Source organism: Pelodiscus sinensis, chromosome 4, assembly GCF_052426305.1.
Source record: "Pelodiscus sinensis isolate ZL-2025 chromosome 4, ASM5242630v1, whole genome shotgun sequence".
Taxonomy (NCBI): Eukaryota; Metazoa; Chordata; order Testudines; family Trionychidae; genus Pelodiscus; species Pelodiscus sinensis.
The window spans coordinates 19,443,690-19,470,524 of record NC_143055.1 but is presented as its reverse complement, the minus strand read 5'-3'; the positions used below and the strand labels follow the sequence as shown (position 1 = coordinate 19,470,524).

General features: G+C 41.7%; 1 protein-coding gene across 14 annotated transcripts in view; it reads right to left on the bottom strand.

Moving 5' to 3' along the window:
* The window catches only part of ADD1 (adducin 1), a 99,291-nt gene that overhangs the window by 66,828 nt on the left and 5,628 nt on the right, over positions 1–26,835 (bottom strand). For all 14 annotated transcript variants that reach the window (XM_075930846.2, XM_075930842.2, XM_075930841.2 and 11 more), the window contains exons 2-3: positions 3,422–3,634; positions 2,041–2,203 (exon numbers count right to left, since the gene is read on the bottom strand). In XM_075930846.2, coding sequence (XP_075786961.2) covers positions 2,041–2,203; positions 3,422–3,616 — 358 coding nt within the window. In that variant the 5' untranslated portion in view covers positions 3,617–3,634. The remainder of the gene's footprint in view (positions 1–2,040; positions 2,204–3,421; positions 3,635–26,835) is intronic.

Sequence of the window (26,835 nt, the reverse complement as noted above, 5' to 3'; positions counted from 1 at the left end):
AGCTTTTCCTTTTTGTAGTCCTGCTTAAGGAAGAAAACCAGAGACCTTCTGCAAAAATCAAAATGTGTAAGTTTCAAAAGGGGTATTCTTACAGCCTGGTGCAGATACAAATTAGGGATGTAAAATCTCATTTAATTGGTTAAACAATGGACAAGGGCTGCTCCAGCCAGCTAGCTGGCCAGAGAAGTCCCTGATTGTGGCATGCCACTCAATACAGACAGGGGCTGTGGTGGAGCCCTGTGCCATGCAGCACCCTGCCTGCAGCAGGCAGGGAACTGCTCCAGCTTCTACCAGTTATCTGGAGCCAGCAAACCTAACCCATTAAGAGTGAAGCTTACCAGTTAACCAGCTAACTATTCATATCCCTAATATAAATGTCACAGAATCATAGAATACCTGAACTGGAAGGGACCTTGAGAGATCAAGTCCAGTCCCTTGGCCTCATGGCAGGATCAAGCACCATTTAGATCATCCCTGATAGAGGTCTATCCAAACTGCTCTTTAATATCTCCAGTGATGGAGATTCCACCAACTCCATAGGCAATTTCAGTGTTTAGCCACCCTGACAGGTAGGAAGTTTTATTACTGATGTCCAACCTAAACCTCCCTTGCTGCAATTTAATCCCATTGCTTCTTGTCCTATCAGAGGCCAACAAGAACAATTTTTCTCCTTCCTCCTTGTAACACCCTTTTAGATACTTAAAAAATGCTATTATGTTCCCTGTCAGTCTTCTCTTTTGTAAACTAAAGCCCAGTTCTTTCAGTCTTCCCTCACAGCTCATGTGTTTAAGCCTTTAATCATTTTTATTGCTCTTCTCTGGACCGTCTCAAGATCTTTCTTGAAATGTGGGGCCCATTGGGTTGCCAGATACTTTCCCCAAAAATCCCAAACATGGCAGGGAAAAAAAAATTGAGGGAAAAAAGTCACTGCGCCTTTAAATTCCCGCGCTCCCTGCTCCCCCACCTGACATGGCAGGGGAAAAATGTGCCCTCTGGCCTTCTGTCCGAGAAATACGTGTCTAGTATTTTCTGGGGTTTTTTTTACCCGACAGAAGGCGCAATTATCAGACTGCCCAGGCAAAAACCGGACACCTGGCAACCCTAGGTGCCCAGAACTGGACACAATAATCCAACTGAGATCTAATCAACACAGAGTAGAGAAGAAGAATGACTTCTCATGTCTTGCTCACAACTCTCCTGTTAATGCATCCCCTGAGTCATGTTTGCTTTTTTGGCTACAGTGTCACACTGCTGACTCACATTTAGCTTGTGGTCCACTAGGACTCCTAGATCGCTTTCTGCAGTACTCCTTCCTAGACAATCACTTCCTGCAGATGTGGATATACACTGGTATATTTCTCTACTCCCAAGAGACACTGCGACCAATGGAGAGCTTCCATGAGCCAGTATCCCACACTAGCAGCTCTGCCTGCACATGCAGCTGTACACTGTCGCCTGTCTGTGGTTGTCCAGCCCCACTGACAGTGGGGCTGTGGGTGGTACAGCCCCATGGCTGATAGGAGTTGCCAGTAGAAAGTGCTGGCTCCTGAGAGCGATTGGATCATGCTCCTCTTTTGTGGCCGCAGTATTTCTTGGGAGTAGACTCCTGAGGATCAGTGGATACTGATGTCTGCATTTGTATCTGTGCAGAGCTCTATATAAACTTTCTAGCCTCCTCTATCAGTTAGACTTCTGATAATGAGCATTTCATTTTTCTGTTTTTTCCACCATTAAACAACAATCACATTAAGATGTATTATAGATTTATTAGTGACAGCATATTTTTCAATTAATATGTCTAAAAGAGCTTTAATATAAATATACATAAATCAACATTCTTTATAGCATTCTTGAATTTACTAGTTACTTTGATGGGTTGTTTCGATTTATTTATTTTTACAGCATTTCTGTGAGCAAAATGGGCTGGTATTTCAACTTGTTCACAACATTATTCCTTTGTTTAAATTATTTTTAAGAAAGTTATGAAGTGCCCATTACAAATTGTGGTACATCTTTATCACAAATGACCCGTGTACTCACTCATATTTAATGCAGCCATTCCACCTTGTGGTGCCGCTGGATAGACATTTGGTATATTTGTGGTCATGAAATCTGCAATCTGTTGTAAAGCCAGCAACCCTGTTGGGTTCTTTCCTTTCTTAAATTGTTCCTGGATCATGGATTCCAATTCTTCACAAAAGGCCTAGCAACAAAATATTGCATATTGTTAAACATCACAAAGTTGCAGAACCCTAACCAACCAGATTGCTTCACACACTCCTTCCCTAGCATCTTCCCAGTATGATTCAAAGGGAAACACTGCGCACATAGCCTCATACCCCTGTCAGTTTGTGGAAGACTTATCTGGCCTGTTGCTGTCATTTAAAAATTTTGTTCTCCAAAGTTCCCAATCCCATGAGTTTCATCAGCCTTTACAACCTAACAACATCCCCATGCTCATGAAGAAGGATAATCCAATATGTAAGGCTGTTAAAAATGAAGTAGAGAGATAAGCCTTGCAGGGATGGGGAATGAACTAAAAACAGGGGTATATTAGCTAGTAGGATCAATTAGAACAGGATTGGCTGCATACCTGAAAGTCAACATCACAAAACATGCATACAAATTCTTTTGAGAAAAGACATTTCACAAAAAGTAAGTGTAGTAAGTTTAGCTATGGCTAGACAGCAGAAAGAAGAGAAAGCTCTCTAAGCAAAGAGCACATACGTAGTCAAGGACAAATATTTATGTACCATAATGAATTTAAACCAATCACTTTATCCTCCAGCTTCCCTTTTGGAAGACAAGCATATAAAAAAAATCTGACTAACTATTTCACAAAGTAATGACATATGAGGAAAAAGTTACATGAGAAAAATAGGTCTGCCGTGGCTAAACAATTAAGAGTTGAAGTAATTATAAATAATGAATTTAGAACACTAAAAGCAAAGAGGCATTTAAAATAGAAAAAGGAAGTTCAAATAGGAGCAGAGATCTAATTAAGTAAAGGAAAAATTTGAGTTGAGTATCAGGAAAGCATCTTTCTGAAAAGCATGGAACCGTCTTCAAAATAAAATGATGAAACTCTAAATAGGAACCATGAAACTAGACTGGACATCACACCAGAAAATTATATTCTATTGACCACTCTTACACAGGCAAGGAGATCAAATAAATCTTAGGCTATATCTACACTACGAGTCCCTTGCCCACACATTCATATTCACATTAGCGCCTATCAAGCTAGCAGGAGTATAAATTGCAGGGTAGCCATGGTAGCAAGGGTAACAGCAATGGGGGCATAGCTATAGCTTTAAATATCTCTATCTTCTGTAATTCTATTGAACATGTTGTGTCACAAGTGCAAAGTAACCCAAATCAGAATATCTAACACCAAAAGAAAGTATGGTATTTCCCTTACTGGGCTTTGCAGAATCATGGAGACTCTTTTCTTTTGTTCCATCATGTTGAAATCTTGGCGCAAATCAGGAGCCATATTCCTCTCTCGCAAATACTCTGGGTTATTTTCATCAATTCGATCAAAATACCTTTCTTTGTGAGGAGCTGTTGTTGGGGGTGGTGAAGTCACCACTGTTGCACTGGAATCACCATTCATTGCAGAATTTTAAGTGTCCTATAAAAAATTGAATCAGGAAGAAATTTAAAACTTAGATTGATCATACATAAGTCAGCAACACAGATCTGTATTCAAACATGTTCTTGGTTTTAACAGCACAAAAACAAGAACTAAATTAGCTTGGCTTCCATACCATACAAGCCAGAGTTTCAGGAAGCCACATAGATTTTGTTAAACTTAAAAAAATGCATAAAAAGTAGTAAGTACTTAGGTGTATAATTTTGAAGCAGTAAGGTGGAAATTCAAACAAGACAGCTATTCAAATAGTATCTGCTACAATAAGCTCGCCATGTAATAGTATATCTTTAGTTATCTGTTCAGTTTTCAGATCTCCTAAAAAGATAGTACATTAAAAGGATGGAGTCTAGAATATGAAGTTTTCTAATTTATAAAACAATTACACTCATATATGCAGCTATAGTGGTACAGAATGACATATAAGATCCAATATTCCCAACATTTACAATGAAATAGTAATCCCCATCTTATTGACTATTGCACTCCAAAATAGTGAATTGTATTATTAGCTATATTTGGAAAGCAATTTTTAAAAGATATTTAAATAATTATAATGGTTTATATTTAACATATTAAATGTAGTTAATAGCTAGATTACTTAGAGAAATTCCCCTATACTGCTGTCCCTGCAGGGCATTCTGGAATTGTTAAAATTTAAAATTATTTAAAAGGATTTATTTTAGCAGTCTATGCCAGCGGCGGGCTGCCTAGGCTAGTGAGTGGGCCACATGCGTGGCCTGTCTATGTCAGCGGGCCAAAAAATTGTTGTAATCATCACTAGGTTATTGTCGTAATCATCTAGGTTAGAGTAGTTCTGCTAACTGTGCTTGCAAACCTAGAATTTGCAGGGCATGCTGTGTCAAACATAAGAACGATTTGTTTGGATGCAGAGGAAATGCACTGCTCTCTAAGTCAATGTTGTGTGCAACCAGCATGCACCTTAATTTCATTTGTCCTTGCTTTATGCATGTGTCACTTTAGTAATAGTGTTAAAAAAAACTATGCAGACAGAAATCATTAGAATCTGGCAACACTACACATGGGCAATGGTAAACAAAATGTCTCGCAGGCCACATTAGGGATGCAAAATCTCATTTAAAAATTTAACAAGTTAAAAGTTTTATTTAACTGGGATCCCGGTTAAATTTATACACAAGTTTTATATTTTTGGAACTCAAAGCAGTATACAATATATCACGTTTGTAAATACTGCAGAGTTAACTCTTTTCTTATGATTTGCAAGTCTGAAATGGATTTCAGAATAGAAAGCATGTCAAAAGGTATTTATATGAAAACAGAAGTACTTATGAAAAGCAAATACTATGTTATTCTAAATATGTTCTGATTAGAGCTCATCACTGCAGTATCAGAGTCCTTTTTTGGGAATTTGATACCAGAAAAAAATTGAGACATTATAATATTGTGTATTATATGTGTCACAAAAGAGGTTAAGAAAGATTGTGGGCTCTCACCTATTCTATTTATCATTCTTCTTTGGTATCATTTGACTACTTTGGTGTTGAAACAATAGTAAAGAATAAAATTGTCAGGCACGTAGAAGAACATAATTTGTTGGACAAAAGTCAACATGGTTTCTGTAAAGGGAAATCATGTCTTACTAATCTATTAGAGTTCTTTGAAGGGGTTAACAAACATGCAGAAAAGGGGGATCCAGTAGATATAGTGTACTTGGATTTTCAGAAAGCCTTTGACAAGTTCCCTCACCAAAGGCTCTTGTGTAAATTACATGGCCATGGGATAAGAGGGAAGGTCCTTTCATGGATTGAGAACTGTTTAAAGGCCGGAAACGAAGGGTAGGAATAAATGGTAAATTTTCAGAATGGAGAGGGGTAACTAGTGGTGTCCCCCAAGGGTCAGTCCTGGGACCAATCCTGTTCAACTTATTCATAAATGATCTGGAGAAAGGGATAAGCAGTGAGGTGGTAAAGTTTGCGGATGATACTAAACTGTTTAAGATAGTCAAGACAGAAGCTGACTGTGAAGAACTTCAAAAAGATCTCACCAGACTGAGTGATTGGGCAACAAAATGGCAAATAAAATTTAATGTGGATAAGTGTAAAGTAATGCAAGTGAGAAAAAATAACCCCAACTATACGTACAGTATGATGGGGACTAATTTGGCTATGACAAATCAGGAAAGAGATCTTGGAGTTATCGTGGATAGTTCTCTGAAAACTTCCACACAGTGTGCAGCGGCGGTCAAAAAGGCAAATAGGATGCTAGGAATAATTAAGAAAGGGATAGAAAATAAGACCCAGAATATCTTACTGCCCCTGTATAAAACTATGGTACGCCCACATCTTGAATACTGTGTTCAGATGTGGTCTCCTCATCTCAAAAAAGATGTTTTGGCCTTGGAAAGGGTTCAGAAAAGGGCAACTAAAATGATTAGGGGTTTGAAACGGGTCCCATATGAAGAGAGGTTAAAGCGACTGGGGCTTTTCAGTTTAGAAAGGAGGAGACTTAGGGGGGATATAATAGAGTGTGTCTGTCTGCGATGCCGCCACGCAGCCTCTGTCTATGGCCATGGTCACCAACCAGTAGATCGCGATCTACCGGTAGATCTCAGGGGCTCCAAGAGTAGCTCTTGAGCCCTCTCTGAACTGCGCACTTGTGCAGTACATTTACATTAGATTTCCTCATGTAATGTAGGCAGGGCTTCAAGGAAGGGGTAGGGCAGTAGATCTTCACCTGTTCTGAGACTTAAAAAGTGGTCTTGGGTGTAAAAAGGTTGGAGACCACTGGTCTACGGGGAGTTTGGGCCCTCTGCAGATAGAGGCTGCTGCCACTTTCCTGAACTGCTGCCTCTATAAGAAGCAGCAGTGCAGTGCAGCAGGCAGGAGATGGTCTGTGCGAGGAGCTGCTCTTGAAATAGGCTCCCTTTGGGGACTGGCTCCCGCCTGCCATCCTGCACTTCTGTCTCTGATATATAGGCAGCAGTGTGGGATGGTAGGGGGCCTCCCTGCAGTTGGGCTGGGAGCACACTGGCTGCCGACCCTGCCTCCAGACACCATTGAATAATCGTGTAACCACTAAGACTTGGTGTGGTTACACAATTATTAAAGTAAACATCTGACATCCCTAATGTGTGGGTACCAAGGTGATTTTTAACGAGGTGATGTTACCATCTGTCTGGAATGTGCTTTCAACCTATCTTCTTCTTAGACCCTTGTACTCCAAGTGGAGCATAGGTCATCTAAAAAAGTCTCTTCCACTTCACACTTGTCTTGAGACACAACTTCTAGCTGGCTCCAGGAGTACCCCAGTTGCTCTCCTTTACTCTCAGTAGATCTTCTCCATGTTGTCTGAGGTCTTCCTCTTTTGCATTTTCCTTGAGGGTTCCATGTGAGAGCTTGATGGACTATGCTGGATGATGGTTTTCTGAGACCGTGGCCTAGCCAACCTCACTTTCGTCTCTTGATTTGAACATCAAGTGGCTCTTGTCCTTCTCTGTTCCAAAGATCCTCATTTGTGACAGTCTTGCCATTTGATGTGAAGGATGTACCTCAGGCATCTGTTTATGAATGTCTGTAGCTTGTGATTTGAAGACTTTTTAGTATGCCACAGGTCTCGCATCCATGCAACAGCACGCTCTTCACATTTGTGTTGAAGATTCGCAGTTTCATCTTCGCAGTTATTATTTGTGAACTCCATATGGAACGAAGAGTCTTGAATGCAGATGCGGCGAGGAGTCCTGTGGCACCTTATAGACTAACTGAAGTGTAGGAGCATAAGCTTTCGTGGGCAAAGACCCACTTCGTCAGATGCATGTAGTGGAAATTTCCAGAGGCAGGTATAAATATGCAGGCCAGGATCAGGCTGGAGATGACAAGGTGGATCCAATCAAAGAGGATGAGGCCCACTTCTAGTAGCTGATCTGGAGGTGTGAATTCGAAGAGAGGAGAAGCTGCTTTTGTAGTTAGCAAGCCATTCACAGTCTTTGTTTAATCCAGAGTTGATTGTGTCAAACTTGAAGATGAACTGTAGCTTAGCAGTTTCTCTTTGATGTCTGGTCCTGAAGTTTTTTTTGCTGCAGGATGGCTACCTTTAGATCTGCAATTGTGTGTCCAGGATGATTGAAGTGTTCCCCTACAGGTTTCTGTATGGAGTGGAAATCTATCTACCACATGAAGAGACTTGCACAAGTAACATACAAAAACCAGATCAGCTACTAGAAGTGGGCCTCATCCTCCTTGATTGGATCCACCTCGTCATCTCCAGCCTGATCCTGGAGGAAGCAGGTAAAGTACTTAGGTTTTCTTCAGGCTGATAGTGTTGAAGATATACAGCATCATTTGGACTATGTGCTATGAATTTAGTCATTCGCGAAAAGGAACTCTCTAATGAGTATGTTAGTCTCTAGGGTGCCACCAGATTCCTTGTTTTAGTCACTTTAGTGCAAGCATGTAGACACTGGAGAATGAAGATGCTACCATCTGTGCAGAACTGCATGTAAATACTCCAGTCACCGTCTTTAAAAGAATCAAGCAGCATGAACATAACATAAGAATGGCCGTACTGAGTCAGACCAAAGGTCCATCTAGCCCAGTAGCCTGTCTGCCGACAGTGGCCAGCACCAGGTGCCTCAGAGGGGGTGGACCGAAGACATTGATCAAGTGGTTTGTCTCCTGCCATCCTTCTCCAGCCTCTGACAAACAGAGGCCAGGGACACCATTTCTATCCCCTGCCTAATAGCCTTTTATGGACCTAACCTCCATGAAATTATGTAGCTTCTCTTTAAACTCTGTTCTAGTCCTTGCCTTCACAGCCTCCTCTGGCAAGGAGTTCCACAGGTTGACTACACGCTGTGTGAAGAAGAAGTTTCTTCTATTAGTTTTAAACCTGTTACCCATTAACTTCATTTGGTGTCCTCTAGTTCTTCTATTATGGTAACTAATAAATAACTTTTCTTTATTCACCCTCTCCACACCACTCATGATTTTATATACCTCCGTGGCGGCATCGCAGACAGACACACTCAAACCCAACTAGGGTACTCCTGGAGTCAGCTAGAAGTTTTGTCTCAAGAATGAGTGAAGTGGAGGAGACTTGTAGATGACCTATGCTCCACTCGGAGTACAAGGGTTTAAGAAGAAAATAGGCTGAAAGCAGATTCCAGACAGATGGTAACACTAAAAGGTGGCCAAATTGACCCAAAATATATGGGAAGCTGCTGCTGCTAATAAATCAGGACAACAGCAGACCTGTTGATTTGGAATTAAAACCATTAAGAAGAGCAGAACAGAGAAAGAAATAAAAAGTATAAGTGAAGAAAGCAGTCTATGATAAAAACATTTGGCTGTGTCTCTCTCACATGAGGATCCATCTATGGATCACTCACCAGTTTATATTTCACAAGACAACACACTGAAACAGACTGACATCACAGGTCAACTAAGATGGAAGACTCGAACACTGTACATTATAAAACAATGATTTTAGTTATCTGCTATATATAATGAAAATTAACACTACCCTTGAGTACATATTTTATCATTCTTTCTAAAAAGCTAGTAAATACTAGATAACCCTAGTCAAGTTGGTGAAAACACAAAAATGGGGCATATTGAAAAAATTATATACAGCCGCTCCCCGAGTTGCAAATGGTCGAGTTACAACTGTTCGCACTTATGACCAAAGCTCCCATTGAATGGGACCCACGCTTACAAACAGCGCGGTCGCGTGTAACTCAATGGGGTCCGAGTTACAAACGGATTGAGTTGTGGCCAAGTGTTTGGTCCGTAACACATTCGTAACTTGGGGAGAGGCTGTAAATAAATCAAAGACATGGTCACTAAATATAATAAATATGCATCAGAGCTTTAATTAATTAAACAACCTACTCCCATAGACTACTAAATCTTCAAAATCGCCACTAAAGCTACTCTCAAAAAAAGCATGCATCTGTAGCATGTTAGTTCTGTGACCTGCACAAGTCTGCCAAAACACAATCCCTCTTGCAAGCATATTATCCACAGATCAGCTTTCAGATGCTAAACAAATCTATGAGTCAACCAGAAATAGTCACGCTCTCCTTGCAAATATTAATGCAATATTTACTAGCCGGAACTCTTCCAGACTGCAAAGATCTGGCCTTAATGTCAACACATTCTAAAACTTCAAGTTCTAAAACTTAATGGAATCCAACTCATTAAAGCACCAAACAAACAAACAGGATCTATGGTAAAGTTCTTCTACTTTTAACAATTTACCATCTATTAATTAGCAACACAGGAGAAAAAAAAAAGATCAGAGTTTGCAAATATCTATAACACTCCAAAAAATTCTGTTGAAAGAAGCCTTTTCTTTCTTACTCTAAGCCATTAACACCTAGGAAAACTTTAAAAAACAACTAGTAGTCCTGTGGCACCTTAGAATAGAAATATATATAGTATCATGAGCTTTCGTGGGCAAAAACTTTGTTTGAAACAGAATGCTAGACTGGAAGGGACCTTGAGAGATCATCAAGTCCAGTCCTCTGGCCTGACAGCAGGACCAAGCACCATCTAGATCTCCCCTGATCCATGTCTAACCTCCTCTTAAATATCTCCAGTGATGGAAATTCCACAGCCTCCCCCAGGCAATCTATACCAGTGTTTGACTACCCTGACAGTAAGGAAGTTTTTCCTAATGTCCATCCTAAACCTCCCTTGTCATAGTTTAAGCCCATTGCTTTTTGTTCTATCATCAAAGGCCAAGGAGAACAAATTTCCCCTCTCCTTCCTGTGACACTCTTTTAGATACCTGAAAACCGCTATCATGTCCCTTCAGCCTTCTCCTTTCCAAACTAAACAAGCTTAACTCCTTCAGCCTTCCCTCATAGCTTATATTTTCTAGACCTTTAATCATTTTTGTGGCACTTCTCTGGAACTACTCCAATTTCTCCATGTCTTTCTTGAAATGTGGTGCCCAGAACTGGACACAATACTCCAATTGGGGCCTAATCAGTGCAAAGTAGAGCAGAAACATGACTTCTTGTGTCTTGCTCACAACACTCCTGTTAATGCATCCCAGGTCAGATAGGGCCCATGGCTTATCTTAATTTGGCCTGTGAGGTTCAGGGCTCCCTGTCCCTAGGAGCTGTTGTTGGTGCTCCAGCCACGCATCCCTCAGTTCTCTTCCCCCAAGTTTGGCTGGAGTATCAGTTCTGGCTCCCCTCTGCTTGGGTGGGAGCCCCCAAGCTTCACAGGCAGGACCAAAGCAAGCCATCAGCTGAATTTGGCCCAAGGGCTGTGCCTGGCAAGGAGGAGGGAACAACTCTGCATCAGAACAGCAGCTCAGAAAAGCTCTGTCTCTTGCACGTGGCTTCACCCCCCTCACGCCCACTGGCTGGGAATCTAGAAATTTTCATGGCAAACTGAAGGCAATTCAAAAGGAGGTTGATTTGCAGAAAGCAAGTGCTCAACACAATGAAAAATCGGGTCTTTTAAAATGTCACAATAGGCACCTAAAATTACTACTCACGTTTGAATATTTTGGCCAATGAAACGTATGCCTTTAAACCATTTTACAAACATGGAGTATTTGATTTTCAACAATAATATGAGAACAGATTGATATATTTTAAGCCCAAAAAGACAATTATGGTTCACCAATCTGATCTACCAATCTGATCTCTTGCTTAATAAATTCTGTAGCCTCTGACAAAGTGATTCCTGTAATGAATCCAATCACTTATACACAGTTTCCCATCCTACAAAAAAAAAAAAAAAAAAAAAAAAAGACACAGAGATTAAGTAACTTTTCCGTGACCACAGTGCAACATAGTGGCCTAGCCAGAATTAAAATGAAGACCGGATAGTTCTGTTCTCCACCTACATTAATATAAAATAAAAATACAAGATGTGAGTATATTCTTTGAGTATCATACAACAGTTCCACTAGAAGGTAAGATTCTGTGTTAACGTAAAAGGCAATAATCCTCGCATATATTTCTTGCAAAAAGGTTAATTCATCAATAGTTGAGGTTATTGAGAGCATATTAGAGGCGGATATTACTTGCTGTTGATTGTTGGAGTGTAACCAGTTAACTGGTTACTTACTTAGCCTGAGCAGCCCTCCTGCCCACTACCTGGTTGGGCCTGCTGTACCACTGATGGCTGCTATAGTGGCTCCATGCCCACAACACAACATGGTGGGCTGGTTAACCGGTTAAACATTAGTTTAGCTAGCTAACATTTTAAATGAGATTTTACATCCTTAGTTGATTTTGTGTGTTTGAAAACATTTGAGTACTGTAAATTAACTTGTAGTTGGTTTAAATAACACTTATTTCACACCAGTCTTAATTGAGTTACACAATTTTCAGCAGACAGGATACTGGGCTAGATGGACCTTTGGTCTGACTCAGTACGGCCATTCTTATGTTATGTTCTTATGAGGGGATGCTTTTAGAGAACTATCCACAATGACTCCAACACCTCTCTCTTCAGAAGTTATAGCTAAATTAGTCTCTACAATTTTGTATGCATCGTTGGGATTATTTTTACCAATGTGCATTACTTTACATTTATCAACATTACATTTAGTTTGCCATTTTATTGCTTAATCACTTAGTTTGGTGAGATCTTTTTGAAGCTCTTCACAGTCTGCTTTGGTCTTACCTATCTTGGGCAGCTTAGTATCATATGCAAATTTTGCTGCCTCACTGTTTACCCCTTTCTCCAGATTGTTTATAAATAGGTTGAATAGGACTGGTCCCAGTATAGACCCTTGGCGGACACCACTAGTTACCTCTCTCCATTCTGAAAACTTACAATTTATTCCGACCCTGTGTTTCCTATCTTTTAGCCACTTATCAATCCATGAGAGGATGTTCCCTCTTAACCCATGACAACTTACTTTACTTAAGAGCCTTTGGTGAGGGACCTTGTCAAAGGCTTTCTGGAATCTAAGTACACTATATCCACTGGATTCCCCCATGTCCACATGATTGTTGACCTTCTCAAAGAACTCTTTTAAATGAGTAAGGCATGCTTTCTCTTTACAGAAACCATATTAACTTTTCCCCCAACAAATTACGTTCATCTGTGTGTCTGGCAATTTTATTCTTTACTATAGGTTCAACTAATTTGCCCAGTACTAACGTTAGACTTACCAGTCTGTAATTGCCAGGATCTCCTCAGCCCTTTTAAAATATTGGCATCACATTAGCTATCTTCCAGTCATTAGGTACAGAAGCTGATTTAAAGGATAGGTTACAAACCACAGCTAATATTTCCTCAATTTCACGTTTGAGTTCAACTCTTGGGTGAATGCCATCTAGTCCCGGTGACTTGTGTTCTAGAACATCCTCTACTGACTCCTCAATCTGGGATAATTCCTCAGATCTGTCACCTAAAAAGAATAGCACATGCTTGGGAATCTCCCTAACATCCTCAGCCATGAAGACTAAAGCAAAGAATTAATTTAGTTTCTCCGTAACTATCTTTGAGCGCTCCTTTAGCATCTCGATCGTCCAGTGGCTTCACTGGTTGTTTAGCAGGACTCCTGCTTCTGATGTGCTTAAAAACATTTTGCTATTACTTTTGAGTTTCTGGCTAGCTGCTGTTCTTATATGTTTACACTTATTTGACAGAGTTCATGCTCCTTTCTATTTTTCTCACTCTTCTACTTTTCAAATGATACCTTTGTCTCTCACTGCTTCTTTTACTTGGTTAAGCCATGGTGACACTTTTTGGGATCTCCTGTTATGTTTAAGTAGTGGTATACATTTAACTTGGGCCTCTATGACGGTGTCTTTTAAAAGTTTCCATACAGCTTTCATGCATTTTATTTTAGTCAGTGTACCTTTTAATTTCTTTTTAACTAACCTCATTTTTGTGTAGTTCCCCTTTCTGAAATTAAATGCCAGTGTGGAGCTGCTGAGGTTTCTCCCCATAGATGTTGCCGAATCAGAGAGGTTTAGTCTGTATTGGGCCAGATCCTGAAGTTTTGCCTCAGGATTTCAGAATCTAACTAGGAATGGTCTTAAAACTGGACACCATTCCTTTCCAATTCATTTGCAAACTTGACACAATTAATCTGGGTTAGAGTAGGGACTGGGAATGGCTGGCAATTCATTCACACTACAAAAGCAATTTTTCATCTCTTGGTATGCACACCTCATCAACTGTCAGCAATGTACCACAGCCATCCTGGCTGAATTGGCCTAGTTAGTACTGGTCCTCCGCTTGACAAGGTAACTCCCATCATTTCATGTGCTAGTATATTTATGCCCGCCTCTGTAATTTCCACTTCAATGGATCTCATGAAATGGGTCTTTGCTCACAAAAAGCTTATGCCCAAATTAATCTGCTAGTCTTTAAAGTACCATAGGATTTCCTCATCATTTTTGCACATATAGACTAACACAGCTCCCTCTCTCATACCTATATTACTGGTATTTCTGTACTACAAGAATTTAGGAAATATACGTGGGTTCAAACCTTTAAGGACGTTTGATTCATTAGGGCTAAAAGAAGTTTAACAGACTAAAAAAGTAACCAGTAAAAAGTTACGGTCTATTCCAGAAAAAGCCCAGCCCACACCCTAGGGTCAGACATGTCAGTAAGCAAACAATTTCAGGATTTATAAGTACAGATCAGAACAGATCAGCAGCCTATGCATCTAATTTCTCAATAGCAAGTTACTGATCTGATCTGACCAGCACTTAAAAAGCTTGAGGGCACAGACTGGTCAACATCTCTGAAGCTGAAAATGAAAACTGACCTCACACCACACAGTATCTTTACAGAGGTTAATAAATGGAAGTTGAATCCAATACTGGGCTTCTGGGAAAACCACACCCACCCACCCACACACGCTGCATGTCTACTCCTTAAAACAGGGCTGGACAAAAGAGCCAAAAGAGTTGATTCAGCCCACAGAGACCCTGTTTGGGGTGGGGAGATTGCATGAAGTCTGCTGCCCTGCAAAGGGCTCAGCACTTAAAATCAACTGCCAGCTGAGCAGGTCGACTTAGTGCAGTGCTTCCTTGCAAGGCAGGGGCAGGGAGCAAGAGACTTCATGTGTTCCCCCTCCCCAGGCCCTGATTGAAGTGGGGTCAGCAAGGAGGAGCACATGAAATCTTTTCACACCTCCAGGGGCACAGGTACCTAGAGGGAACCTCCAGCTGTTCAGAACAGCTAACAGTTCTGGGGGAGAGGGGAGAGGGAAGAGGGCAAAGACTTTGTGCGCTCCCCCACCACCAGAACAATCAGGGTCTGTGGCTGGGTAAGCATGGAAGTGTCCTGGTTCCGCCTCTTCCACCTGAGGCCCTGTTCCTTCTGGGAGCAGCCCGGAGCCGCTTCAAACATTTTTGAAGTGGCCCCCCCAATCAAAAATTATTGTCCACCACCTGCCTTAAAAAGTACAAAGTGAAAAGGAAGGAATACCCATTCAAAAGAAAATCTGGATGATTGCTGACCCTCTGCTCCCCCAAAATCAGAGTAATTTGGCACCAGGCAGAATTCCTAAGGGAATAGGAATACTTATGATGTATTTGGACTTCTGCTTGCTTCTTTTCAGCAATGATATTTCTTGCCTCTCCACAGATTTATTTATTTTTAAAATTTCTATAGCTTACTTCAAGTACTGCCCTCCCACGTGAACATGGGCACTGGAAGGCACTGTAGAAATAGGAAGAAGATGGGGAAGAGAAGCAAAAAATCTTAATATTAAGAGAACCCTTAAGCTGACACACATATTTCACTCAAAATATACAGGCCAGCGATTTTAAGAGTGGTAAGTAGTAAAAATGCCTAATGTTAATTTGTAATGTGTAAATCTATTGACCACAATAGAGCAAAGCACAAGAAACATCTTAGACTTGTCACATCCCAGTTTTAACTAACTAGAAACAAAACTAGATCTGGCAGCTGTGCCTTGTAGCAGAATGGATCAATCAATTGCAGATGCAGCAGAAAAAGCAATCAGGAATCAGACCAACAAGAGTTCTTGTTGAACTGCAGCTTGTCTGTTTGAAACTCTGCCACCTCCTTCCTCCCAAATATTTCATATTATTTAAAAACCCCATCCGGACAGAGAAAGCTGGCTCAAAAACAAGAGGCTATTTCCAGGAAAACCTGGATATATGGCGATAACCCTAGTCTGAGGTCAAAGATGGTACAATAACTGACTGAAGTTGGCTGGTACTCCTGTTTGTGACCCACCCTATTGTGCAGACCAGTGCCCATAATGACTAGAATTTTCGTTCAATGATGGGACCCAGGGTGAAATGGATCCTGACTTGGGTAGAACTATTTGCAGATAGAGACTGTATAAATTCTTCCAGCATTAACTGCTACCTTTACTTTCAAACATCTCTTACCTCATGCAAGAATAATTTTTAAAAACCTGAAGTTTTCTACTGCTATCTTTTGCAATTTTTATTTATACACTGCTGCAACACGGGCCTTTAATCTAGGAAGACAAAGCCTAAATTTGAATTTGCAGATGAACTCTAATTCCAATGCTTTTCTGTGTATCTGGCTAGTAGAATTGGTTTGTGACAAAACAGCCACTTGAAAAGCTTTTAAACAGTGGTTAGGAAGATTAAAGTGTTCCCCGACAGGTTTCTGTATGTTTCCTTTACATATATCTGATTTATGTCCATTGATTCTTTCCCATAGAGAGTGTCCAGTTTGTCCAATATATATAGCAGTGGGACATTGCTGGATGTGCAGTCAAATGACCTTTTGATTAGGTAGCTTACATTGTTGGCTTCAGTCAAGATGTTCATCATATGTCCACTTTGCCACCAATTTGCCCTATTTTACAATGGCTTGTTAAAAATAGTATCTCTGTGTCCCTGGTTAGAAAGTAACATTTGACAAGTAGAATCTGATAGTTTACTACTACATGAAACTACATGTAACTAGTACATCTGACAGTTTACTACATGTAAAACAGAACTTGATCCCAACAGATCTACTCATTTGGAATCTTTATCTTTTGCGATGTTCTTGGCAGAACATCTTTTTTCTTGGGCAGCCCAGACAACTAGAGATCCAAGGTTCTAGTACAAGTAAAAGTATTGAAATTAAAAAGATCAAACCTGGTATCTTTTCTTGAATATGTTTCACCACTGGTGGCACAGTGGCATGCACACAATTTGCACTGTATTCTGTCCCTCAGTTACAGGGAGAATAATTCTGGCAGGACCATAGGTGTTAGATACTAAATAGTTCATGAGAGATTTCTTTTGGATATGACACATCTGGCTCAGCAAAAAACTGCAATCCACAGCAGGAGCTCTTGCAGTACTCAGAAGTTATCCAGGACTGGTATCAGTCATGAGACAATTGCCTTGTTAGGTAATGTTGGGTTATTTTGAGGCGGTGGTGAAGAGGGATAAAGCTGACCATTGGTGGATTTTTGCCAACAGGGCCTGCTTTTCCTGGTACTCCAGCTTATGTGGTTTTGTCAAGGAGGACTTCTAGAGATGGAGCCAATCTCCTTTCTTGAGGAGGCAGTGGATTCCTGAGTCACTGGAAGATGATCCCAGTAACCCAGAAAGCCAAGGGTAGTACCTTATATGTAGATGGGGGTTGTCAGGTTGCGGACCTGAGCAAAGCCAGTCCTGATGCAATGGCTAAATTCCAAAGAACTCTTTTGGTCTTTCAACACTACCACACAGTGTGTATATAATACAGGATTCCTGGTAATTGCTGGTAAGATGATGAGCCAAGATGATGCTGTGGAAGACTATATCTCTTTCAATAGGTATGCTGCTGGTGCTTTTGTCAATAATGGTCAATGTCTTGGTGTCAATGACCAGGGCTCGCCGAACCCTACTCGCCAGCTGCGCTGTCCGCGCAGATCGCCCAAGCCCGGCTCTTCCGGGTTGCAATCTACTCGCCACCAGCGTGTAGATTGTATTATTTGTGGAGCCCTGTCAATGACAGTTCCACGGTGTGCATATATTCAATCCGTACGAGGGGTGGGAGCAGTGTGGATGCTTTCAGTACTGGTACTAGAAACAACAGAATCTACTGCATGGCAGTTTGCTTCTTTTCACTTGTTTCCATGGCTGGACGTTTGAAGAGTTTTATCCCAAGATGCCTCCCTGTGTCACTCCAAGAAACTGTTAGCCTCTAATACTTCATACAGATGTGGTTGCCTCATCTCAAAAGAGAGATAAGCATTGGAAAAGATTCAGAAAAGGGCAACAAAAATTATTAGGGGTTTGGAACAGATCCATATGAAGAGAGATAAAAAAAGCCTGGGACTTTTCAGCTTAGAAAAAAGGAGATGAACGGGGGGATGTGATAGAGATCGTAACTGGTATGGAAAAAGTGAAAAAGGAAAAGTTATTTACTTGTTCCCATAACACAAGAACTAGGGGTCACCAAATTAATTAGGTAGCAGGTTTAAAACAAACAAAAGGAAGCTTTTCTTCATACAGCGCACAGCCAACCTGTGGAACTCCTTTCCGAGGGAGGTTGTAAAGACCAGTACTTTAACAGGGTTCAAAATAGATCAATTAATGAAGGTTAGGTCCATCAAAGGCTATTAGCTTTGATGGGTAGGAATGGTGTCCCTAGCCGCTGTCAGAGGCTGGGAATGGGTGACAGGAGAGGGATTCCTTGAAGATTCCCTGTTCTGTTCACTCACTGTGTCGGAAGAAATGACAAGGAGTCCTGTGGCACCTTATAGACTAAGATGTATTGGAGCATAAGCTTTCGTGGGCAAAGACCCACTTTGTCTGTTAGTCTATAAGGTGCCACAGGACTCCTTGTCACTTTTGCAGACCCAGACTAACACAGCTACCTCTCTGACACTTGTCGGGAGAAAGGATACTGGGCTAGGTGGACCTTTGATCTGAGCCAGTATGACCGTCGTCCTGTTCTAACTGGTATCCCAGTGCTCTGGGTAGCCTCTTTCAATAATCTGTTTCATAGCTAATAGCTTCAACACCTGCAGTGCCGTAGTAGATGCTGACTCCACCATTGAAGTTTTAGGTGTCATCTGCTTGTTCTACAGACCACAGTGTGGGTGAGGGAGGTCTTAGAACCCAGATCTGCTGGGTCTGATGCTCTTCTAAAGATTACCTAAGCAAACAAGTTGAAATCTTGCATCCGGTAATTATGGGGTTTCAGTGGAAAATATGGTGCAAACCAAGCAGGTGTGTGGGATGTGGTATTTCCTTGGGCAGAAGCAGCACCCAGTCTTTAAGCAAAACAATCAAGGCTTGAAGACTGAAAATCATGTGTCCACCATGTTGAAATCTTTGCACAGGAAGTCTGAATGGATGGGAGTTGGAGAGTGAGACTGAAGAATGAGAATTATTCAGTCCAAGATGTCAAAAATAAGGGAGTAAAGCAGAGGTGGGCAGTAATTTTTTGCCGGGGGCCACACTGGAAAGGGTGGGGCCTCAAATGGAAGGATGCTTTTGAGCTTCCCCACCTACAGACCATGATTGGATTCTCCCTTTCCCCTCCTTCCCACTAAGCACCCTTGCCCATGGCAGTGGGAGGAGACTTCCCATGCACCCCCACCCCCAGGCCAATCAGACTTCCCATGCTCCCCCACCCCCAGGCCTTGCAGGGAGGGAGGAGACTTCACGGGCTCTCCCTGCAAGGAGACTGATTGGCCTGGAGAGCGGCAGGCCTCCGTGGGCCAGATCAATCTGCTTGGTGGGCTGGATCCAGCTCGCGGTAGCCCTTTTGGCCTCGCCTGAAGTAAAGGCTGCTATAAAAGTGTTTCATATGCTTAGATGAAGACAGCTCACATTAAAAGTTGACAGCAGGATACCTCAGGTTCCACTTTGGTGCCACGTGTAGCCAGAGGGAATGAGAAAGGATTACAGCTATCCTTCTCTTCATTCTCTTGGATGAACGCAAAAGGAAGCATAAACTGCTAGCTAGAAGAATCTGGCTTTACCTGAATGGGGTGCTCACACATTCTGTGGAATCCATACGGATGCATATTTGACAAAGAACAAGTGGATAAGAGAAACATCTTTAAAAAAGCAACCTTCATCAGGCAACCATTTAGTAGGTCACCTCCCCTTCCCCCAAAGTTATGCTTCTAAACAGTCAGCAAAACTGGAGCTATACAGGATAGAGGTGAGGTTACAATGAAACATACTGCACCTCCCAAAAGGCAAAGGAGAAGCTATGCTCCCAAAAGCTGTTTCTGCCTTAAGTGCAGTAATATCAGTAGGAGCTCTGAGTGGGCCAACCTGTATTCGTGGCATTCCCAAATGCAGGCAACGCTATGAACACAGATTCCAATCTTACCTCTGTGGTATGTATCCTCCTTACACAAACTAAAATCCATTCCTCAAGATAATGTATCTTTGATTTTATAAAATATTAAGCTGCTACATTCTTAATATTTCTTGCTGTCACAGTCATATCACTAGGGAACTATCCCAAAGTCATATGCTGCTGATTATATCAATTTCAGAACTAAACTTATTATATGCCATGGAAACAGGAAATTACTATGAAACAAACATGTCCATCATGATAATCACATCTTACATTAGAGAAGGTCTGTAAAAACCATGCAGAAATGTGTGGCATGAAAAGAACTAGTAGCAAACAGACAGGATATCAAATTGGGAAAAGGTTATTTAAGACTACATAAAACAGCATATTTTAGCATATGAAGTTAGACGACACTGTCAGCTTGAATTTAAGATTATTTGAATTTCAAATACAGCACACTTGATAAGTCACTAAAAAGTCTTGGAATGATTTTAATTCTTAAACATTCATTTTATAATATACTATACATATGCACACAAACATAGGGGCTTTTTCATTCCACATAATTTTTCCAATAACTTCTTTCAGTGATAATATGGAAGGTACTATGATACTTATACTAAACTAAAATTCTACACTAAAATTACCTGCTAAAATTTTCCTAGTTCCCATTTTATGACCCATGGTTAATCCATGACTAGTTTAAATGTACTAAAACTAAAAGGCCAAGTTAATTAACACACAAGCTTCTTACTGCCCATGCATTACCATACTTTCAAAATGTATGTATTTTGCAATAAAAAAGGCTGCCCTCCATGCAAAGATGCCTGTCCACGCTGAAAACGTTGTCGGATATCTGCTAAGTCATGCACTATTTGAAGATGATAGCCAAACATTACTTTGAAGTTTATCAGTTTAGGCCTTAAACAGCTTGTGCATATTTAAAAGAAAAGGGCAAGGCAGAAAGTCTAAAATAAGCAAGCATATTAAATATACACTTTTCTAGTATTCATATACTAGTAAATGCTTCCTGATGCACATAAAGCCTTAATATTAACCTCAGGCAACTCTCCATAACTATGAATGTTAAATATTATTTCGATAAAACCAACTTAGTCCCTATTATTAAACACACCAGAATTGGTTAAACAAGTAGAAGTCACCTTTGGCAGTATGCTATAAAGCAAGGATACTGAACATGTAACCCGTTTGTTGGCGGCCCACAGCGTGGTTTGGGTTTACATGGGGCTCAACACGTGCCCACAGGTGGGATGCTTTGAACATGGCCTCCATCGGGAACACGCTCCACAATGGTGAGTCAATATAATGGTTTTCTGTTGAGATGCATTTTAGTACAGGCAGTCCCCGGGTTACGCGGATCCGAGTTATGTAGAGCAGCTGGGGCGCTGCCGGTTGGTCCCGCAGCGCCGCTCTCAGCACTACTGGACCAACCCGGCAGCACCCCAGCTGCTCTGCCCCAGGCGTCCCCAAGTCAGCCGCTGCTGAAACTGACCAGCGGCTGACTACAGGAAGCCCGAGGCAGAGTTGCTCTGCCCCGGGCTTCCTAGAATCAGCCGCTGATCAGTTTCAGCAGCGGCTGACTTGGGGACGCCTGGGGCAGAGCAGCTGGGGTGCTGCCGGTTGGTCCCCGCAGCGCCAAGGTCCTACCCGGCAGCACCCCAGCTGCTCTGTCCCAGGCATCCAGATTCAGCCGCTGTTGAAACTGATCAGCGGCTGATTCCAGGAAGCCCGGGGCAGAGCAACTCTGCCTCGGGCTTCCTGTAGTCAGCTGCTGGTCAGTTTCAGCAGCGGCTGAATCTGGACACCAGTTCCGACTTACATACAGATTCAACTTAAGAACAAACCTACAGTCCCTATCTTGTACGTAACCCGGGGACTGCCTGTAGTTAAATTCCTGGATGGTCATTGATCATTGTAAGTGCTGTCATATGGGTGGAAATCGAGTAAATATTGCATTTTATAAATATCAGTAGAATTGACTTAAATAGGACCTGTGTGTTGTATAGTCTTGCCTTAATATTTGTATTCATGCCCAGTGTGAAATAAGCTATTTGCATATATATTTGCATGTATGTGCAATCACACTTAAGTTGTGGCCCCCACAGCTTCCAAAACTGAGTAGCCCTATTGTAAAGTGTTAACAAGACCTCCCTGGGTTTTTTTTTTTTTTAATTATTCATGAAAATCAACAGGAAATTCATCTGGCTGTTTTGGGTGGAATTCAGTTTAACAGCTTGGAAGCTTCCTTCCTAATTGCTATCTAATCCACACTCTATCCTATCCCAACCAAAACTGATTTCTTTGCTTGCACTTCTGCCCAGAAGTGAAAGGTTTATTGCTGAAGATATACACAACAGAAAGGACATGATACACAAATTTAGGATACCTAGGATTCTGAACTATAACATCCAGATGCGGCATTTCAAAAGATCCTTTTTGGTTCCATTTGTATTAAGGGATTGTGTCTGATATCTTAAAAACTAGTGGTGTAAGAAAAAAATTATTATGATGGCCCATTAAAATGAATGTATCTCTCTTTTAAACCACAAACAAAGTAGCAGTGACTTGTTCCTCCATCCCAACATTCTGAACTATATAAACAAACACCATCACAATATAGCTATTCTAAACACACAAACGGTTTTATGATGCAGTATCTCTTACTTGTAGATCTGAATACATTATAGCAGGGGTTCCCAAACTTTTTGACACGGGGACCAGTAAATCCATTCACGAGCTTTTGGAGAGACCAAAATGGAATCCCTGGGACCGGACTCACTCACGTGCCCGAGTCTGCATGTTCCCGGGTCAGTCCCACTTCTTGCCGGCCAATTCGCTCTCCCCCGCTCCTATCCCCCCCGCCACGCTTCTCCTTCCAATCTCCCCTGTCCAGCTCCACTTCCGGTGTGTCCCCCCCCCCCCGCCAGCCCTGCTTCCGCTGGCCAGTCCCCCCCCCCCCAATCTCAGCTGGCCAATTCTCCCCCGCTTCTCCCCCTGTTCTCTCGTCCCGTCCCGATCTCCGGACAGCTCCACTGCCCCCAATCCTGTGAGTGGGTTCTCCTCCCGCCCCCAAACACACACCTCCTCCCAGCCTGCCCCACCCCCAACAAACACCTCCTCCCAGCCCGCCCCGCTCCCCTCCCGGAAGTTATGCTGAGGCCCAGTATTTTTTTCCTGCAGCGTGGTACCAGGCCATGGCCCATTGTTTGGGAAATGCTGCATTAGAGAAAAAGCAGCAAGATCTCAGGCACTGCTAACCTTCCTTGTTTGACTAAAATCTTTCAGGTGGTGGGCAGAGTGTTGAGTGGTGACAAATACTCAGTTTATATCTCAGTTAAAAGAACCTATTTTTCATTGTCTCAGAGGGGTAGCCACGTTAGTCTGTATCTAAAGCTGAATCCCAGGGAAGCAATTCTCTATGCTTTAATCTGTGATACTAATTGTAGGTGTTCACTTATATCTTGTTAAACATCAGCAATATAAACAAACAGTTCTTATCTATTACTATAGCAATGTTCCTCAAAGTGGTCTGCAGACCCACTCACAGAAAGCTGTTACCAAGCCACTCCAGTTTATTTATTTACTGAATCCGCAGCCAGGGAGGCTCATTGCTCCCACTGGCTGCTGTCATGATCATGAGGGATGGCCAGCATCCTGGGGATTAAGAGGTTAACTGTACCTAGCCAGATAGCAGTTAGCCAATAGAAATACAGATCGGGATTTCAAACTGAGACAATGGAATTTTGGGGTTTCCCTCCTTTGTCTCAGGGCAGTTGACTCTCCAGATACTGAGGGGTGAACAGATATGTCTCTCGGCGACTCTTCACCATGGCTACGTCTAGACTGGCCACATAAGACGGAATAGGCATGCAAAGCAGGCAAGTCAGAATAGGGAAATCCACGGGGGATTTAAATATCCCCCGCAGGATTTAAATAAACATGGCCGGCGCTTTTTTCCCAGCTTGGGGAAAAGCCGGAAAAGAGCGTCTAGACTGGCGCGATCCTCCGGAATAAAGCCATTTTCCGGAGGATCTCTTATTCTTGCAAGTAGGAATAAGAAATCCTCCAGAAAATGGCTTTATTCCGGAGGATCGCGCCTTAGGTAAATTCTGGAACAGCTGGAATGTTCTGATTTACAATAAGTTAGCACACATATTTAGCTGGCCTACCTAATACTCCAGTTTTTATTTGATGCTCAGCCTTTGTGCCCTCATCTCTAGCTTCCCAGCCTTCTGCATATCATGTCTGACTTTGCTTGGCTGGCAGCCACCTTCTGCTTGCTGGGTAGGCAAGAAGCCAGCAGCTGAGACTCACTCTTCAGCAAACAGACACACAGACTAAAGACCATTGTGCCAGCCAGAGTAATCACAACTGAAGGTGTTCCACTTAAACCAGTGGTTCTCAGTCTATTTACCCTTGTAGGTCACATCCAATACTACCTGTATAGCCCTGATGATGTCACGTGGACTGCAGCTATGTGCTGACTCTGCTACAAGTGACCCACAGGCTGCAAGTTGAGAACCACTGCACTAGACAATGCCTGGTGAAGTTTCCAAATCTGGCTCAATCTTGCAGCTCCATGAGATCTGTGTAAGGTACAGTCAGAGGGTGCCTGACTCTACCAATACTTAAAACATAATGAAAACTTTGAGAGAATGGTGTGCTAGGATATTTTTATCCATCCTGGTGACATGGTAGAAGAGCATGCAAAGCATGCAAAGCCATAATGAGCAAGTGAAGGAACGCAAGATGCTGCCACTAAAACGCTTTATGCTCTGGACTGCCTCAAGTCCCTCCAAGTCTGACCGCAAGAAGGTTCATGTCTCTGACCCATATAGCAACAAAGATATGGACATGGGTTTGATGTATCCCGATCTTTGTTTCAGTGAAAAGGTGTTTTTGCATCCATAAGTGACACATGAACTTAATTCAGGAGGGACAAATCCTGTCAAAGAACATCCATTCTGCTGTACACATCTGAACTCTGTTTGTACCAAGGTAAGATGAACTTGTCAACACTTTCTACAATGTCTGACTCCTCCTGTTCTGGGGGTTTGTGTCTTTGGTTTCCTATAATGAGATGTTAGATGAAATAGCAAGGATGGCATCTTAGAGACTTTGGACAACAGGGTTGAAATTACTGGACTTCTCAACAAGCAAGGCAGTGTCATCGGCATTCATGTTGGTGATCACTCGTTGGCCAACCTCGATAATGACATGTGGACCAGCAAGCCCTAATATTCAGTTGACTGCTCAATAGAAGAATATTGGGGCAAAAATGTCATACACCTGAGGTTGTGTAGAAACACAGAGAAAGTGATGAACCAACGTGCATTCTCCCAACAGTACTGGTGTGAAGACTGCACATCAGATTTATCTAAACATCTCTTACACCAACTTCTTTCAGTGCAAGCCAAACTGCTGACATGTCAAATCAATAAAAGGCTGCTTTGATGTCAGTATATGCTATGTGAAATTGACAGTTAAATTCTTGGTACAGCTCTACCAGATGCATGAGGGTAAGGACAGAGTCCACTGTTTAACATCCAACAGCAAAACCCAATTGCTATGATGACAATGTCGATTAGAGAACAGCTACATGCTACTGAGCCAAATAGGAACAAAAAGACCTTTCCAGGATAACAATATCAACCTGCAATTGCCACCCACATTGCAGGATTCTTTGCTTTCATATAGGGATGCTATGACATGTTCACTGGTTCCAATGCACCTGTGGATTGGGCAGCTAGAGTATTATCAGATCTGGTCACTGCACTATTTATGACACTATGCCAACTAGAAAACTCTGTTCAATTTATTGAGGGACACTTATTTGCTATGGAAAAACTACTAATTCCTTACAAAGATGCAAATTAATTTCTCTTCTTAAACCCTATGTCTGCAAAGATGTGGAAAGCCAGGATGTAAAATCAGTTAACCAGATTAACATCTGTTTATTATCATGTGCAATTTTTGCCAGCTCACTATCAACCCCTTTCTCCAGATAATTTATAAATAGGTTGAATAGGACTGGTCCCAGTACGGACCCTTGGAGCATCCCACTAGTTACCTCTCTCCATTCTGAAAACTTACCATTTATTCCTACCCTTTGATAACTGGTTAAAAGACAGGCAACAATCCATGAGAGGACCTTCCCTTTTATCCCATGACAATTAACTTTACTTAAGAGCCTGTTGTGATGGACCTTGTCATAGGCTTTCTGGAAATTTAAATACACTATATCTACTGGATCCCTCTTGTCCACATCTTTGTTGATCTCCTCAAAGAACTCTAGTAAATAAGTAAGGCATGACTTCTGTTTACAGAAGCCACGTTGACTTTTCCCCAACAAATTATATTCATCTACATGCCTGACAATTATACTCTTTATTGACATGCATCTGATGAAGTGGGTCTTTGCCCACGAAAGCTTATGCTCCAATACATCTGTTAGTCTATAAGGTGCCACAGGACTCCTTGTCACTCTTTATTGTAGTTTCAACTAATTTGCCCAGTATGATGTTACTCGCCATTCTGTAATTGGATCACCTCTAGAGCCCTTTTTAAATATTGGCATCACATTAGCCAGTTCAACAGAACATTTAACTGGTTAACTGATTAAATGAGATTTCATATCCTTACTTCACAGCATCCTCTGGCAGCAAGTTCCATAAGCTAACCATGCATTGAGAGAAAAGACTTCCTTTGTTTTAAATCTGCTGCCTTTTAACTTATTTAGGTGACCCTTAGTTATTGTGTTACCTAAATAACACTTCCTTGTTCACTTTCTCTATATCATTCCTGATTTTACAGACCTTAGCTAAGGGTGAACATAGTTTATTTTCTAAAATAATCCTCAACTTTCTAAAATTTAGCCTCCTAATCACTTTTGTTGTCGTTCTCTGTATTTTTTCAGAGATGGAATGACCAGAATGCCACATA